General features: G+C 33.7%; 2 protein-coding genes across 3 annotated transcripts in view; one reads left to right on the forward strand and one right to left on the reverse strand.

Moving 5' to 3' along the window:
* LOC126746545 (zinc finger CCHC domain-containing protein 8 homolog) overlaps positions 1-6,218 on the forward strand; it is a 68,178-nt gene extending 61,960 nt beyond the window's left edge. For both annotated transcript variants that reach the window (XM_050454854.1, XM_050454853.1), the window contains exons 6-7: positions 5,303-5,461; positions 5,520-6,218. In XM_050454854.1, coding sequence (XP_050310811.1) covers positions 5,303-5,461; positions 5,520-6,020 — 660 coding nt within the window. In that variant the 3' untranslated portion in view covers positions 6,021-6,218. The remainder of the gene's footprint in view (positions 1-5,302; positions 5,462-5,519) is intronic.
* Positions 6,219-10,034: 3,816 nt separating this feature from the next.
* On the reverse strand, positions 10,035-14,168 carry LOC126746561 (putative nuclease HARBI1). The gene is made up of 2 exons (XM_050454871.1): positions 11,660-14,168; positions 10,035-10,944 (listed from the first exon to the last, which is right to left on the reverse strand). Exons 1-2 carry the CDS (start codon positions 12,077-12,079, stop codon positions 10,189-10,191), a joined length of 1,176 nt encoding a protein of 391 aa, XP_050310828.1. The 5' UTR covers positions 12,080-14,168; the 3' UTR covers positions 10,035-10,188.
* Positions 14,169-18,719: the final 4,551 nt, after the last annotated feature.

An 18,719-nucleotide genomic window follows, 5' to 3' on the forward strand; every position in this document is an offset into this window, starting at 1 on the left:
ATAACGGTTGGAGATACTTACCAACCGAAACGTCGTGTTACAATAAATAAATAAGACAATGCAAGTCCGACAAGATGTTTTTTTTTTTACTATTTGTTTGTTCTTGATTTTCTCTTATATCATTGAGGATATTAGTTAGTGCTGATGTTGTGCTAAAATTCTTTCTAAAACCAGATTGGCAGGTTGGGACTATATTTTGCTGTTCTATGAATGACTCAATTTGTGAGTAGATATGCTTTTCAAATATTTTTGACATAGCAGAAAGTGTACTAATTGGTCTTATATCTTTAAGGGTTTTTGGATCGTTAGTTTTAGGTAGTGGTAAAATTTTTGCAGTTTTCCAGATTGTTGGATAAGTTGAAGTTAATATGCAAGAATTAATAACATTTACAATAGCATCCGCACAAAAGGGTAGACACAATTTTATATCCCTTATTGATAAAAGGTCCTCGCCAACAGCATTAGATTTTATTTTAGAAATAATTTTAAACAAATTTTCATGGGTAATTAATTTGAATTTTAAATTAATATGAGTAATTAGTTTGTTGTTTTTATAAAAGTCAATGAGATGATTTGGTACTGTATTGGGCTCATTATCTGTTTCTAAAAAAAAATCATGTATATGAGTGGCGTTATTAAGAGTTTCCGGAATATCTATTTGATTATTTTTAGATGTAAGATGAAGTTTTTTTGCTGTACTCCAAAAAGCCCTTCCATTACTCTTCGCAAAGGTATTAAAAAATGTAATTTTTTCCCTAGCAATTGCATGTTTTGTGAAGTTTCGAAGCTGTCTGTAATACTGTAAATGTTGATCTAATTTTGTTCTTAAAAATTTTCTGTGGGCATTATCTCTTAATTTTATTAACTTTTTAACATTATCTGTTATCCAGGGTAAGTAACACTTTTCAACAATTTTTTTAGTTTTTAAGGAAGCATGTTCATTTATTATTTGTATTAAAGTGGAATTTAAAATGGAAACTTTTTCATTTACATCGTTAGCCCTATACAATCGATCCCAAGATATTAACTTCCCTTGGTTTATAAATGTGTCAATGTTAATGCTATTGTAATCTCTAAAAGTAATAGTTTTAAACTTATTATGATTTTTTGGTATCTTGAGAAGAGAATATATTAAATTGTTATCCGTAATACTTTGACAAATAGCCAGGGATCCAGATTTTGTACAATTAATATTTTGACCTGTGATTATAAAATCAATGAGGCTATGTGTCTGATGTGTAAAGTCAAATCTAGTAGGTTCCTTAATGTGCTGAGTATATTGAAATATTTGTAATAACTGCCTAAGCTTGTTGGGGTAGGTAGAGTTACTTAAGAGGTTTATATTAAAGTCGCCCACTATAATAATATTGTCATAGTTGACAGATAAGTTACCTAACATATCCTCAAATTGATCAAGAAATAAAGAATTGCTCACTGTGGGTGCTTTATAAATATTGATAAAAATATGGTTTTTGTTTTTAATTATAAATTTTATAGCTATATATTCAAATAAATTTTGATTTAGATCAACTAACGCAAAACTTATGTTTTTATTAATATACAGTGCTACCCCGCCTCCCCTTTGAGCCCTATCTTGCCTAACAAATCTGTATCCAGGAATATTATACAAGTTATTAGGTATACCTGGATTTAACCATGTTTCAGTTAAACCCAGTATATCAAACTTATATTCTGACATATAATTTTGGAACTCGTCAAATCCTGTATTTATCGATCTCACATTAAGATGACCCACCAAAAAACCCTGCTTAATGACTTCTAACATCCAACAAGAAAATTCAGGCAAAACAGACGTCTAGGAAAATCTCGTGGTAATAGAGCCTGGACTCGTGCGTGATATGGATATAATAACTGATCCTTTAAAATAGTCCATACCGTCATATGTTTGACATGTAGCTGCAGACCAATTTTTCTAGTACTGGTGTCAGGTTGTTCGCCATTTAAATTAAGTACTGCTTCTTCCAATTCCGGTGTTCTAATATCCACAATCATGCTTTCTTGGTTGAAAAGTTCCAGTTTCTCGTAGTCTCTGATGAAGGCGTGCAAATAATGCATGATGAGGTGCCATTCGTTGAGGATACATTTTAGCATACATTCTAGATGCTTGCAATGAATTTCCGTCAGCAAGACCATAAACAAAATGCATATCGGTCATTTCTGCATTTGAGTGATTTGCCATTTTGATGAAATGGATCAAAATTGCACAAAAAAGTTTCTACTTTAAAGGAGGCAAGAACTGACAATCAACCAACAATCATCAGCAGACATTTACAGGTTAATACAGATTAATAGGTTAATATATTATTTGAAAAGTTAAGTAAAAACAAAAATAGGTTAAAAGGTTAAGTAAACAGTGGTGTACCATATTTTCCATCAAACATATTGGCTTTAAACCTTGCACGAACTTTACTGATACAAATAAAAAAAATTTTTGGGCCTCAAAAAATGCCTTTTGATGCATAGAAAATTTATACCAAATATTACTAAAATATCTACAGGGGTTTCACAGGTATTGTAAAAAACATATATCTTTCTTCAATCTTTACCACCCGGTATCTCAAAAGTTAGGACATACTTTCATATAAAGTTTTTTTCTTAAAATTTACCCAAGAACCAGCCCCTGAATTTTTTCGCATCTATTTATTTACACCCTGTCTATAAATATAATGATTGATATGTTTTAATATTTTACGATATAATAGTGTTGTTGCTTGATTATGGTATTTAAATATGTAATTTATAAATTAGATGTGAGTATGCAGGACTTAGGTTTTTAGGTTATTGTAGTTGGTCCAGAATATGTATGTTATTAAAATCGAAAGAATGGTCCAGTTCTTTAACATGTTCAACTAGGGCTGTAGGGTGAATGACATTTTTCTTTAGGATATCTCTTTTGTGTTCCTTAATACGTTCTTAGAGATATCTACCAGTTTGTCCTACATAAATCTTGTCACAGTTGTTACAAGGAATTTTGTATATAACAATTATAGGTAGAAAAGTTTATAAAGAACCGGCTGCTTAATATGTGCACAAACCCATTTTTCAACAGAAAATCGATAGAAAATCCGGTGGCAGAGAGAAAAGACGACCGCAATATATTTTCTCTCGCTTCTTATTAAAGAAACCGCAAGAACAAAGCAGCCGCCGTACTTCGTTTCTTTGTACCTGCCGGGGATTTAAAGCCTATGACGTAGCCTGAAGGCCTACTCAGTGTCGTCTCGTACGGGATGTGAGTTAATCGTGTTATAAGGCATTTAAAATCTGTTGTGTGTTTTTTTTTAAAGTATAATAGTGAAATAGACTATAGTTTTTTTAGTTAGACTATCCGATTTTTATTGTAAAAGGTAAGTAAAATTGGTTTCAATTGTCTAATAATTTAAAAAAATAAATGAAAATTGTTTACTGTTAAAAATTATATTATTTAAACTATACTTTGATTTTAAGTGACAAAATAATAGGTATTTAACTTGTAGGTAAATATGTACAGCCTAGAATGTGCATGTGTATATTAATTTTTTTACTTTCTAATTTTTTTTTAGATGTCACCTAAGAAAGTAGGCAAACAAGGACAAATAATTCACAGCCAAGGGAGAGAGATTATTTGTAACGTGGCAGCTTTTATGAAAAAAGAAGCAGAGCAAGGAATTACTATTCCTTTGAAAAATGTTAGGTAAGTGAATAATATAAATTAATATTTTATTGTAGGATGTTTTCAAATTTAAATTTTTATTGTACTGACAACTTACAATAATAGTATATAATTATTTTAGACAACGTACGTTAGCTGCCACTCGAGTATCCCAGTCAACTTACAGAAGAGTGGTCCAAGAGTCAGAAGATATAGAAAATATACCTTCCTGTTCCAGCAGGCATACAGGCTCATCTGATGAAGAGATCGAATGGTCTTCATGGGATGAATCTGGTTTAGGTTGTAATACACTATCTAATAGTGAATAAAAATATATAATATGTAAAATAATGAAATAAAACTTTAAGCTTATACCAATTGGTTTCTTTACACAAGTCGTTTAAAATACCTAGTCCTTAAAAAAAAATGCGAATAAAGAATAATTTTCAGCTACCTATTTGAAGTCCTGTTTTAAAAATAATTAGCGAACTGCATCCTCCTGTAAGTAAAACTATTTTTTATGGGCACATCACAATGCTAAAAAATATAATTTTAATTTATCTACATTTTTTTAAACGAATCGCGGAGCAATTAAATTTAAATATATGCATTCTTAGTTGGTATTTAAACTAAATCAAACGCACTTATAATATCACTAGCTATACCTACTAAAAATCTAGGGCTAGTTAAACTCTAGTACAAATAAATATTATTAGTTTCAACAAGTGTGCCGCCTCCACTGTCTTCAGACCTCGACGTAGTCATCTGACCCGATCGATAGAATAACGAGATGCGCGGATTTTGCCGCCTGTTGATGTCACCGGTTCTTTATAAACTTTTCTAACTATATTAACATTACTTAACACTAATATTACTAAACACTAATTAACCCTAATAGTTTTCGTTAACAATTGACCAATAGACGCACAATAGTCATTTTATTTTTAGGCTACTAACAAAATTTAAAGAAACTGTTAATAATGAAAAAAATTAAATTAAATACATTGCTATGTCCTTCTTTATTGAAATAAGCATTCTCCCAAAAAAAGGTTTTTATTTATTTGCGCAAAAACTATGCATCGAACTAAAAATGCAGGAATTGCATAGAAATAACTCAAGATTACAAATTTTCTGACAACTAAACAGGAATTTAAAAAAATAAAATTTATTTCAGGAAAACGCAGTGGCGTACTGTTCTTATTAAAAAATATTTACGATATAAACTCCTTAGCGACGCCACTGGTAAAAATTAATTTTTTTCTTGTACATCAAAAAGTGCCTCCTGATGCCTAAAACACATCTGCAAATTAAAAAAAAAATCTATATTGGCAGTAAATTTATTTTAAAAAAAAAGCACTTTTTTACATTTTTAATAGTCTGTAGATTCGAAAGCAAGACGTTTATGACATACATTCACATAAAAAAAATTAGGGTTTGTCGGTAGAATTCCTGGTATATGCATATTGTCACACGCGAGATTGCTCAATAAAAGTTTCGTGGTTCACGCGTCTCGAGCTAGGGAGTAGTAAAGTTGTTAAAGTTAAGAACATCAAATAGACGTCAAAGAAACTTGAAATTTGAAATCAGTAAACTTCTTAGTTTAAATACTATTGCGACTACAACATCCTCTCTATTTGAAGGTATTTTTTTCAGGAACATAAATATTACCGAGTGCCACCATACAGCAACGATTTTAGCAAAGAAAATATGATTGAAGTGTTTAAGAAAATAGCAGATCGAGAAGAGGACGACTTACAAACTCAGGATATGGAGATTGCTAATGACGATTCTATTGAAGATACCAGCTCACAGGTAAATAAGTCGATACTCCAACATATTTGTTTAGTAACAAAACATTACACATATTTAGGAAGAATCGCAAGACAAAACAACAGATTCTGACTCAAACGCTCCTCCATCTTTGTCACTATTAGAACTGGAAAAGCAAAAAAATAAGTTGCTTGAAGAAATCCAAAAGTCAAGTGAAACGTTGCCCTGGGACCAGGGTTCCAGTGACACTACTAACCCTCCTAGCGTCGAAAGTACAAAAGCCGAGGAAAACCGTGACGTGGCACAAGATAAAAAAGAAGAAACGGATATTAAATCCGTTTGCGGTATTTCACAGGACGTTAAAAACGATTCTCCTCCCACGTCACAGAATTCGGTAAAACACAGCACATTTGGCACCCCTATTTTAAAAAGTGCCTCGCCTTACGTCACACTTCCGAATCCGGACAATTTTATGGTTGGGGTAAGTCCGGTAATTGACTTTGAAAATTTACCAAACTCGACCGGAAAGTACGAACAGATGACGGGGGTACTGCAGAAAGTTCGTAATACGTTAAAGGGATTACAAAAACCAAAAACGTAACATCAGGAAACAAATAAGGATGTTGATTTTAATTCATGCCATGTAGAAATATTTTAAAAAGGTGTAAAATATCAGCAAGTTCGCATAAATTTTATACAATTAATAATGTATAGATTCATATATTTTTGTCTGTAATATAATACGGATATTGTACATACACATATTGAAATTTAAGATATTAAAAGTCACTACAATTTATGATTCTTTAGCAAACATTTAGGTGCGGTTTATTTTAAATAAACGAAATTCAAGTGAAAATATATTCTAATTATATGGGGTTCCTACTATTTTATAAGCACAGTATTAGTAAAAAGAATTTGGACAACAAATTTTTCTAAAGAAACTTTTTTCTTCGAGTTATAGCATGATTTTGACAATTTTCTAATATAAACAATATCCTACATGTGAAGGTAGACTTCTTTTTGTTTATTATGGAAGGTTTCATACTAAGGATGTTTTTCCCTTTTTTAGAAACACATTCCTAGGTCTGATTCATACGTTGCTTCTCCCTGTACAACTAACACCCCATTTGAATTCTTGAAAATAATGGTTTTTTCATTTTATTTGACTTCTGATTGTCTGAAGTATTTAAGGTGTGGTGGATGCAGGAGGCAATGTTTACTTTTTGAGGTGCTTTGAACGACATTCAAATTGTAGGGGAACGTGTTGTACCTTGGGTCATTTTTTGGTTTTTTATTTTTATATATTCTAGAAATATATATTTACGAAATTTATTCCATACATTAGTTATACTAGCTCTTTGTATACGTAATTTGGGTTATTAAACATAATTTTAACTTTCCAGTTTTTTGAAAAATACGTTTTAGCTAGCCCTTAAAAGATGACCCAAGGTACAAATCAGTAGTGTACCTTGGACCAGTATATGTTGTACCTTGGGTCAGTTATAAAAAAAAAGGAATGGAAACGAATTTTTAAAGATTTTTATTAAATGTCTTAAAGACGTACAAAACGTTATTAATCGAATGAATATGTTTGCAAACAAATACTTATTTAACATTAAATCCACTAAATTCAACATCAAACTAGAGGTGAGATGATCATGACGTGTAGTTCCGTTTATTTTGTGCGGCTACGGAAGCTTACGTATAATATCACTACGCATAAAACCATAGGTCTCGTTTGAGTCATTTATAAATTTATTGGTGCTTAAAATTCTGCGTAAATATTTGAATTCGTTATGAGTCCCACTATTTAGTATTTCGGCAACATAATAAATGAACGATTTCTTTCCAGCAACTTTCACTAAAACGAAGTCTCCTTGTTGAATATCAAAATCTTCAGATAAGTCGTATATATTTTGGTCATTTATTAATTCTTCTTCTCTAGCTACTAAGTCCTCAAATGTTTCTTCATCACTACTTGAAGTTGATCTATCATCATATTTAGCAACGCTTTTTGGTACATTTTTTAAAACACGTTCTTCAACTGTTCTCTTAGCAACTGCTTGAACTTCCAGATGATGCATTTGCTAAAGTCTTTCTCTTTTTAAGGCCCTCTATTTCATCTTTCTCTGGAGTGTCAGTAAGGATACGTGACTTTCCCCTAGCTCTACCTGACTTCATTTTGCGAGTCGGTGCTTTCGGATAGGGCCGTAACATTTCAGGTTTAATAACATTTCCTGAAGTTCCTCCTTGACGAAAATTTTGAGCCGTGACTTCAGCTTGTTCACCATTTGATTTAACGTTGACTTGTCGTAAACGTCAGTAGACTGATCTAAAGGACGATCAGTCACATATGATGACAAAAACTCGCTCTCTTCAAAAATATTTTCATTGACTGAATAAAGACCATCGTAATGGTTTGTCCAGGATGTATAATCATCCCCTCGCTACATGCGCCTTTATAATAAGTTTTCAAAGACCCAAAAACTGTTCTGTCGATCGGTTGCATTTTGTGACTAGTATGGGGGTGGAACGTAATCGGAATAATGCCATTTTCTTTGCAAAAATGAATAGCTGGGACATTCACATGAGTAGCGATCGTAAAGGCCTATGGATCCTTTATAATTGAGTAAAATTTGTGTTTTCTGTGTAGATAAAATAAATAATGCTTTTGTGATGGGATTCTTGTGTTGTCTGGCCCTGGCTGGGCTAAGATATTCCCAATTTAGGTTGATAAAAAAGGCTACTCAATTACACAGTTTTGATTTATTTTAATTTATACAGTTTTGCCTTTATTGGATTGAGGTACAGGTTTCTTAATATATTCTTAAAACTAAACGAAATAATAAGTACTTCTTAACAGCCCTTGCTATACGATTCTAAACGTCGATGCGTCGCGATCGCACAAGTTGAAGCGGAGAGCTCTGATTGGCCTGTTTGGTCACGTGACATAAACGCGGAGCAGATATTGTCTCGTTTCCTTGTAATTCCATAAAATCTTTGTAGGCCTCCGGAAACCCAGCTTCTTTACAAAATTTAACGAGTTTATCATAGGCGACATTTTTAAGATTTCGATTACTGTATTCCTTGCTTTTTATTTGCCAAAGGCATGGATATTCTCGGTAAATATTAATAAAATCTGTAACAGCGTCTTTGCTCCAACAACGACCGTCCAACATAACGCGCTCCAAAAAGAAACAGTTCAACTGGAACAAATATGTATATAAAACAAAAACATGATTTTTTTATTTCGCTCAGTTAAAACCTTACGTGTAAAGACTTGTCGAAAATCGCGCGTGCTTGTTCAGAGAGAATCACGCGTTCAAACCTCTCGGATTTATTTACCTTGAAGGGCCCCATAGACTTCGTTCAATTCGCGCGAATCGGGCCGTACGGGCATGCACGAACGTACCAAGTAGGCAGTGTGTGGAGAGAAAAACGGCGCGGTTTAATGTTCGTGTAAAATCTGTTTCAGTTGATTTTCTGTACGTACCGACAAGAGTGTACGTTCCTCAAATACAGTGTGTGGGCTGGTCCGTCCTCCTTTCAGGCACGCAGTTCATAGTACATAGCCGCACTAAATAGATAGCAACTATTGCGATGACTTCCAAGGAATTTTTAAGTGATTTTATTAATATGTATAGGGACTTTCCATGCCTGTGGAAAATTAAATCCAAAGATTACCACAACCGTCAATTGAAAAATAAAGCATATGAAGAGTTAGTAAATAAATTAAAAGAAGTGAACGAAAATGCGTCAAGAGAAACTGTTATAAAAAAAATAGACTCTCTGCGAGGCAGTTTCCGTAGGGAGCTAAAAAAGATGAAATTATCTCAAAGAAGCGGCGCGGGTGCAGAAGAGGTTTACAAACCCCATCTATGGTATTTTAATATGATGCTATTTTTAATGGACCAAGAAATGCCTCGAGATAGCATATCGAACATGGATGATAGTAGTAGCGAGAACGGCAAGGTAAGAAAATAAACCTTCAACATCTATAACGACCGGATTTATATGTAGTATAAAACTGCAAAATAAATTCGCTTGATATTATGTTTTTTGTTTTTCACGCTGCAAAATAGGCGCAATATGGATTTTATATGCATGTATTTCCTTACAAGATCTAAGTGCTGTAGAATCACAAGATACTTTCGGCAGTCGGCACGGTGATTAAACCCGAGCAAGGACTATACTTAACGTGCCGAAAAGATTCACTAATCAAGTAAATTAAAAATGCTATAAATGCATAAAAATAATCTACTATTATTTTTTTTAGACAAGCAGATTTAGCCCGAGCCTTTCCATCTTCATAATTATTATAAGTGATAAACGTACAAATCGTATTTACCTATACGCTTTGGGCTTTGGGAAATTACCGATATGCTTTGTAATTTTTTAAATTTGTCAACCGTTGTCAAATTTCCATAAAAATAATAAAATAAATGTGGTAATCAAAGTTAAAGAGAGACCATTTTTTTATGTTTGAAAGTATATGCATACCTGTATATGGAATATAATGTAGAAAAACCTATATAGTAGGTATATGTTATAGAAAACACTTAAATTATGTTATATGTATTTTGTAAATACATATAAATCCGGTTTTTACCTCTAATTATTAATATTATAAGGAGATAAAATCTGTTTAAATATAAACAGAAAAAATATCTATAATAATTATTAGAACATAATATATTTTAAACATACATTATAAATGGCATATTTTTTTAAATTACTTAAGTGTTTAGTAAACATTATTTTTAGATCTAAATAAATTTATTTTGCCATTGTATAGCCCCTTCATTATTAAAGTAACGCATGAAAGACTCTCGTACATCTTTTGCATTTTCCGATGCATGACGCGAAAAACTTTTTTGAAGGTCTGTTAAGGTATTTGGCCCTGGTCTTAGGCCCAACTGGGTTGTACCATTCTCAATATCATCTACATGCTGTAAAATACAACATGCCATTACAATCTTCTCTATGTTTTCCAATTTAACATTAATTGCTTTGTGAAAAATTTGAAAACGTGCAGCCATAAAACCGAAGACATTTTCGATTATTCTTCGAGACCTGGATAATCTATAATTAAACACTCTGCGATGTGGCGTTAATTCTCGTTGAGCATAGGGTTTCATAAAATCTGGTCTCAAGGTAAAGGCTTCATCTGCAACAAACACAAAAGGTAGTTTCATTTCAGAATTTGTGGGGCTCGAAGGCGGTGGAATTTTCAAGGTGTTTTCAATTAGCTTTTGATAAAAAACTGTGTTCTCAATAACTCCGCCGTCAGAAAGTCTTCTATTGGTGCCAAAATCAACAAAAATAAACTCGTAATTCGCATTAGCAATTGCTAACAGCACCAGGCTATGGAAACCCTTATAATTATAAAAATACGATCCGCTGTCTTGTGGTGCCGTGATCTGCACATGCTTTCCATCGACAGCTCCTAAGCAGTTCGGAAAATTCCATCTAGTCTCAAATTGCCTTGCTATTGATGTCCATTCTCTTTCATTTGACGGAAACTGAAATAAAAAAAAATTGGTATCATATTTTCATCATATAATAAAATGTTTGTAATATTTAAAAAAATATATTCGGTGTTTATTTATTTATTATTACAGGATCATGGTAGCGATGAGTCCCCACTTCTATCGCCTGTATCATTAGAGACACAAGCCACCGATGATTCGCTTGATGAAAGCAGAGATAGTTCATCTAAAACATATACCCCTAATACAAGGACTTTTAAAAAACCTAAACAAAGAAATCTTTGCGATAGCGTTTTGCTTCGAGTGCAGCAGGAGTTGGACTCAAAGAAAGAAAAAGATGAATACGATATTGTTGGGAAAAATGTCGCAAACAAGCTTAGAGGCTTGCCTAAAGAAGTTAGCCTAGTAGCAGAAAAATTAATTACCGACATTCTGTTTGAGGCACAACTTGGTAATATAAATCGCAATACTCGTCTAAATTTGAATAATGCATCTTCTGTAGATCCATCAACATCTACAAACGTTCCTACGAGTAACTATTTCGAAATGTTGCCAGTTACGTCATTCAATTCTCAACAACAATCACTACAAAATACTAGCGCCAGCACGTATTATAGTCAGTTCAACGAATTCTAATGTGTTTTTATTATACCTATTATGTTTGATAAAAAATGTTATATTTTATTTTATTGAAGAATTATTACTTTTGTTGTAGTTATTTTGTGATTTAATAAAAAATATTACTTACCCTGAAATAGTCCTTTTTTAGTACTGAATATATTGCTGCACAAGTCTCCGGAATAATTTGTCCCAGTGATTGAGGCGAAATTATAACTGAGAACTTTAGATCTTCATAACTTCTACCAGTAGCGATAAATCGCAAAGTAGCTGTAAGCTTTTCGTGAGGACTTATTGCTTCCCTTAAATGTGTATTTTGTTTGGCTATTAAAGGCGTTACAAGTTGCAACAGTTCCAAATAGGTTGCCTCGTCCATACGCAAATAGTTATGCCAATCTCCAGGTTCTAATAATAACTCGTTTAATAGATTGATATGAGAAAAGGTCTTCCTTTTTAAAAGCCAATTCTTGCACCACTTTGTACGATTTTTCTTCTTTTTTTTTACTGCCAGTACTGCCGCCACTGCTAGGACACACTTTCGAGATATCATTATTCGCGCGTTTTAATTCCACTGACTGAACCGTGCTAATTGTTCGTAGTGTGTGTGAGCTTTAAACTGTTCCAGCCTAGTTTGCGCGATTTTGTACGTACGGGCCGATTCGCGCGAATTGAACGAAGTCTATGGGGCCCTTTACACAGAAACACTTATGCGTGCGATTGATCGTGCATTTCGAAAATCGCACAGTTAAAACTTTCGGTGTAAAGGCCGCTAATGATGAATTAAACTCAGCTGTTATACATCGGTATTTATGGGTCGCACTAGGATAACTATTAACCCTTAACTGACGTGGTGACATTTTGGGACACAAACCACTTTGTGGGGTCCCTGGTACTCCCAACAATTTCTCCCTGGGCAATTTTTTGACAACAGATTACGACGGTTAGAAACACCCTTTTATATTTTTTGTTATTTTAGGGTAAAAAGGAAAAAGAAATTCCATAAAGAAAACTTACGAAGAAAATCAACTTTATTTTAACGTAAAACAAAAAGGGTATTCTATTAAAAAAAAGGAATAGAAAAACAACATCTTTTTCTAAATGCGTAGGCAACCTTACGCCATGAAAATATTAGGTAACCAGCTACTGTAGCTTTTTCTTTGTAGTATATACCTGCAAAAAAATACTTGGTTATTCAAAAAATATTTATACAAAAATCTGCAAAGATTATTTACCGTGATTTTTTTTTCATTTATCCACTTTCATCGACATCAACGAGGCAGTTTTGGCATATTTTCCTACAACATTGCAGGCAGATTGGTTTTTTGCATTTTGTGCATAAATAAGAAGTCTTTCTCCGTAATCTAATCTATATCGTTTCTAGGTAAAACTTCTGGCTCTTCGTCGTTCTGTGGTTCAGCTGCAATTCCTAGTACTTTTTTGATACTCTCTCTTAAATGGCTTGGTAGACGAGGATTGGCGGCTCTTTTATTAAGAAGAGGAACATATAGTTGTTTAGCCAGGAGTTTTAGAAATTAAAGTCTTTATAACACCTGCCTGTTTTTAAGAGATTGCTGAATTATATATGCATTCAATCCACTCATATCGATAATTTTATAGAATATCGCCATTAGCCATCGTCTTGTACGTCTGCTACACGAATACTTGGAACATTTTTCGTCCACGGCATCCACACCTTCGTGTTGTTATAAGATTTATTTATTTCCTGCAATCCTGTATTTGGGTTAACGTTTTTAGTGTGGTGCATGGATGAAAGGAGGACAACAGCTTTGCCCTTCTTCGGTACGATCGATAATAAAGTTGTTGATTTGGTAAAGCTATAGAGACATGACCCTACTTTTCTTGTTCTGGAATTTAGGAGGTACTTCACGCTTATTTTTTTTAGTATACCAACGTACTTGAGTTTGTTCTTTAATAAAATATCCACTAGTTCAATTGAACCGTACCAGTTGTCGCCGGTGACATTCCTGTTGGTCTCAAAGATTGGTTTACAAAGGCGAACAACGTAGGAATAGCCAGCTTCTTCTCTTCATCAGTCAAGTACTCTTAAGTGTCGCTACGTTTACCACAATATACGAGTATATACACTATCGGACAAAAGTAGAGCAACAAAGTTCAATTTTATTCATGTTTGAATTAAAAAAAAATTTGGGTTGTGATTTTTCGCTAAGCTTAATGTCACACTATCCTTACACTGAAAGTAATATTTGGTGTACGTGAAAGTAATATTGGATAACATTTTGGTGTACTTTTAATCATTTTAAGAACGGTAAATATTAATGATTATAAAAATTGATAAGAATGGGGGCGACAAAATTAGATCAACAAATTGTATTTAACAGTATTTTATTTTACTTTAGTTCAACAAAAAATATTTAACACATTTAACAACAAAAACAATTGAAAGTAATACATTAGTAATGGATAGAATATCCATTATTATTAATTACTTGCTGACGAACGACGTGGCATTGAAGCAATCAACTTCTGAATGACATTTTCGGGAACACTTTTCCAAACTTCACTAATTTTATTTATTAAGGATTGTTTATTTGGAAATATTTGGGTACGAATACGACGGTCTACTTCTTCCCAGAGATTCTCAATAGGGTTAAGATCTGTGGATTGTGCTAGCCACTGTAAAACACGAACATTATTTTCCCGAAACCACTGTTGAACAACTTGTGAAGAATGTTATGGATCGTTGTCCTGTTGAAGAATAAAACGCAATGGCATTTCCCATTCTGCATAAGGAATCATAACATTCTGCATGATATCCCTATAAACAAATCGGTCCATCGTATCATTAATAAAGTGCATAGGGCCTACCCCATGTTATTCCATGAAAAACAACCCCATAAAAATACACTACCTTTACCATGCTTAATTGTAGGTGTTACGTATTTATGATTAAACCTTGTATTGGTCGCCTCACACGCCTCATTCCATCAGAATTGAATATTTTGTAGCGCGTTTCATTACTGAATAGAACTTTTTTCCAGTCATTGACGGTCCAGTTTAAATGCCGGCGTGCAAATGCCAACCTTGCTGCTCTATTTCTTATTGAAACTAACGGCTTTTTAGCTGGACGTCTACTAAATAACTTTGCGTTTACTAACCTTCTTTGTACTGTTCGTATACCAACCTTAATTTCTGGAATTTCGGACTTCCAAGGATCATTTTGGGGAATCCTTTTAATGCGTCTGTCAGTCATTACTGATGTTTTCCTTGGCCTTCCCGATTTTGGCAACTTCTCTAAATGTCCCCTCTCATTATACGAATATATTATTTTGGACACAGTGTACCGGGGTAACTCAAACTGTCTTGAAATATTGGCTTGTTTGTTACCTTCCATGAATCCATTCACAACTCTTTGCTTCAAGTCTTTTGAAATTGTAATACCTCTCGGCGTGATTAATCTTACACAGAAATGTTAAAAAAAACATAACAATCACCTTACACAATTATTTTGTCCCTTTGCAAATATTTCTGGAAGTGTTGCTCTACTTTTGTCCGATAGTGTAGGTGCTGTACATATAATGAGTTCTGGCATCAGCTAAGCATTGCACCTTCACTCCATATTTTTTAGGTTTACTGGGTATGTCAGATGCATGAGAATTCCTACTTTTGTTGAAACAGGATGATTGGGATTGTAGTGTTGGTTTGCGATAGGACTGATATTCTTAGGCGTTTATTGTTGTTCTTCACAAGAACATCTATAAAGGGCAGTGCTGACTCTTAAGTTATTGATGTGCTCCAGAAGGTTTGCTAGCTCTGTATTGCTTTTGTCCCAAAAATAAATGTGTCATTGACATCACAAAGCCACACCTTGGGCTTGGATTGAGCTGTCCTTATAGTGTGCTCCTCGCCTATGTTGGCAATTTAAAATAAGGACAATGGAAGTTGGAAAATTAGATTTTACTACTTTTTTGGGATAGACTTCTTAACTACCGGCTTTGCTTTGATGGAAGAGTCCTGCAAGGGTAAGTTATTTCCATAGTGAATGTGTTAATATAAGAAGCAAATATAAAAAATCTATGTTTTCACGTCACTGTCAAATTTTACTACAGCAGTAAATTAATTTATAGATTCCAATATTTTAGTTTTCCATATCGTCAAAAAATTGCGTAAATGAACTATATTGCTCTTCCTCTTGACGATGTCCTGGTCCAAGGTCTCTCTTGCAGTTTTACAGAATCTTTGCTGGAGTAACTCTGAGGGAATTGGATTTTTGCAGGCCGTCCACTTTGATTGATCGTCTTTGGTACCCAAGTGGACGGTACCGGTTTAACAGGTTTTAAATACAATCCCCGCTTCTCAATATTTTTGCAAGTTTTTAAACGTTCTCCAAGGTTTTTCCCAAACAGTCCATCGGTATTAAAATGTCAGTATCAATGAATCTCTACCGATTACGGAGTATTTATGATGATGGTCTAAAAGTGGTCTGCTAGCATCACTAGATAATTCAATGTAGAAGTGCGCCTCAAATGTTATAATAAAAAGCACATACATAGTGAGGCAGTAAAACCTGCATTTTTGAAATACCGTAAAATGGGGAACCACTGGCCCATTTTTTTTTTGTATTATTTGGCTATAAAATACTTGTTAAACTCTATGGTATGTAATATTTATTTATGCATCATAATAGATGTTCCCATAGATTTTATACTTCAGTCTGCATGTATAATGAATTGTTTATCAAGAAAAAATTCCAAAGTTACCTTGAAATGGGGAAACTTTGACCCGTGCATGTTAATTAGGTCTTGGGTTAATGCTACACTGAAACGTACGGGGTAAATTGATTTTAGGTAAATAAAAGCTTAAGAAAAAATACTGGTGGTTTTTCAAACAGATAATAAACAGAAAAAATGCAAAATTTACAACAAAAAATTTATTTTAATGAAATTTATTGCAAATAATCAACACATTTGTTATAATAAGGGACAAAATATCAAAAACACTTTATCCTAATGCTTTGCAAAAATATCCTACATCTATACTAAAAATTACACTTATTTGTCAACAAAATTTTTTTCTGAAAATTTCAAAATTTCTGAAACTTTGTACTGATTTGTCTTAGATACCATTTTTGGCTCGTTAATTTTCATAATGACGTCTTCCTAAATGTACAAAAATTCGTCCTTTTTTTCTGGCCACCTCCAAAATTTAATTCCTTTTTCCATACAATCTACTCTAGGTCCTTCTTCTGAAATCTTGATAATTTTTCCAGGATATTGGTTGGCATTAAACGTTGCCAACGCAAAATCGCCTATGTTTAAATTAGCACGACTTGGTTTCTCAATATCAGGATTTTGAACACCCTCATTATTCTCGTCTTCAATCAAATCAGAAAATGAATCGCTTAGATTATCAGTTTTCTAAATCATTTTCATTTAAAGAGCTCTGAGAAGAGCTTGAAGACAAATTTCGTCTTGGCTTAGCGGATTTTTGTTTTGAAGATTTAGGCTTGGTATTTGGGCTTATTAGGTCACTCGAACTAATGCTTTTCCCAGCAGGAACCTGCAATTTTTTTCTTCTCTGCTTGGTCCTATTTTCAGTTCCCAAATATTCTGCACGTTTTTCCTCTATCTGTTCCAAAAAAACTGAACGCATTATGTCTTTATTCACTTCAGTCAAGTTTTTTGGTAGGCGATCAAGTAACATTTGCTTATTTAAAGGATAAATCCCACATTTTTTAAAACCAGAAATTAGATTCTGGCTTTTATCTATTTCTAGATTTTGAATTAGTTCTTTAAGTAAGGGTGGAAACAAAGTGACTCTTTCCACTGGGTTCAAATATTTCCCCAAGCTCTTTTTAGTGGGGCAAAAAATGCCACATTCAATGGTTGAGTGAGGTGAGTTGTGTTTGGCGGCATTATACGAATCTTATATTATTCTGCTCATATAGTTGAATAACCCTTTCGCTAATATGCGACGAGAGGTTGTCACCTAATAAAAGAACAGGTCCATATTCGTTTCTCACCGGAAGAAAATGATATTCAAACCAATCTTCAAATGTAGGTCCGTCAAACCACCCGCTCTTGGAGCGACTTCTTGGGGGGCCATTTTCTGTCCAATTAGTCCACATTTGTTTGGCCTTGTATACAAACAACATAAGGAGCAAGGCATTTTCCTTCTGCATTGCCACAAAACATAACAGAAGTGGCATTTTTGCTAAAATTGCAAGTTTTCCATATAGCCATTCAATGCCGCTTCAGAAACTTCTGCTCGAACTCTCTTTATATTGAAAGTAATTCGTTGGGCTAAGTTTTTATGACGCAGCAAGTAAGATTTTGTCCACTCATATCCAGGCAGATTATCTTTGAACAATGAAATACGGGATCCTTTTTTGTCTAAGTAAGCTTTAACAGCCATCCGAAAGTCTATTGCAACTACAGGAAAACCGAAATCTGCTAACTTAATAAGATGTTGTTCAAAAGCAGGTTCTTCCGCATCTGAAAAGACTCGAGATCGGCCAATAGTTTTGGAGTGTTTGCCCTTTAATTTATTTTTGATTGTAGATCTAGGAATCCCATAAGCTGCGGCAGCAATTCGTTGAGACATTCGACCTGATCTTATTTCTTGTAAGCATTCTTCCAGTTTTTCAGACGTATATTTTGCATAGGATCGTGACCCAAGGCGTTTTTTTGGATGTCGAGGCATTACTAACTTTCCTGAAAAAAAAATATGAATGTAAAATATTTTTTGCTAGTTGTTAAGGTAACGTAAGGCCCGCGGGCCAATGAAGTTACCCTAAATCGTATTATCCAGGACAACAACAAAAGGAGAGTTAATAATATAACTAAAAAATATGTTCTATTTTATAGTCAACTGTAACGCCAATATACTTACCGAGATACTAGAACTTTTCTAACAATTGGTGCCGATCAAAGTTTTAATGCGTAAGTTATTGAATAAAAATCGACCCGCTGCGTCGGCTTCAAGATCACTTTTCGACTGAAAAACACGCGGTCGCCGTCGCGCGGCTGTTAATGAAAGTACAAAAACGCCCTCTATCGACTGGAGTTTACACAATAGAGTTGTTATTTACTTTTTTGGCGCTATTTTTAAAATAATCTTTTTTCTTAATGTGGGCCAAAGTTGTCCGCAAAGGGTTGATGTTTCCCCATTTGACGGTACCATAAATTATTGTTGAACACGTCGCATATTGA

This window comes from Anthonomus grandis, chromosome 17 (assembly GCF_022605725.1).
Source record: "Anthonomus grandis grandis chromosome 17, icAntGran1.3, whole genome shotgun sequence".
Lineage (NCBI taxonomy): Eukaryota > Metazoa > Arthropoda > Insecta > Coleoptera > Curculionidae > Anthonomus > Anthonomus grandis.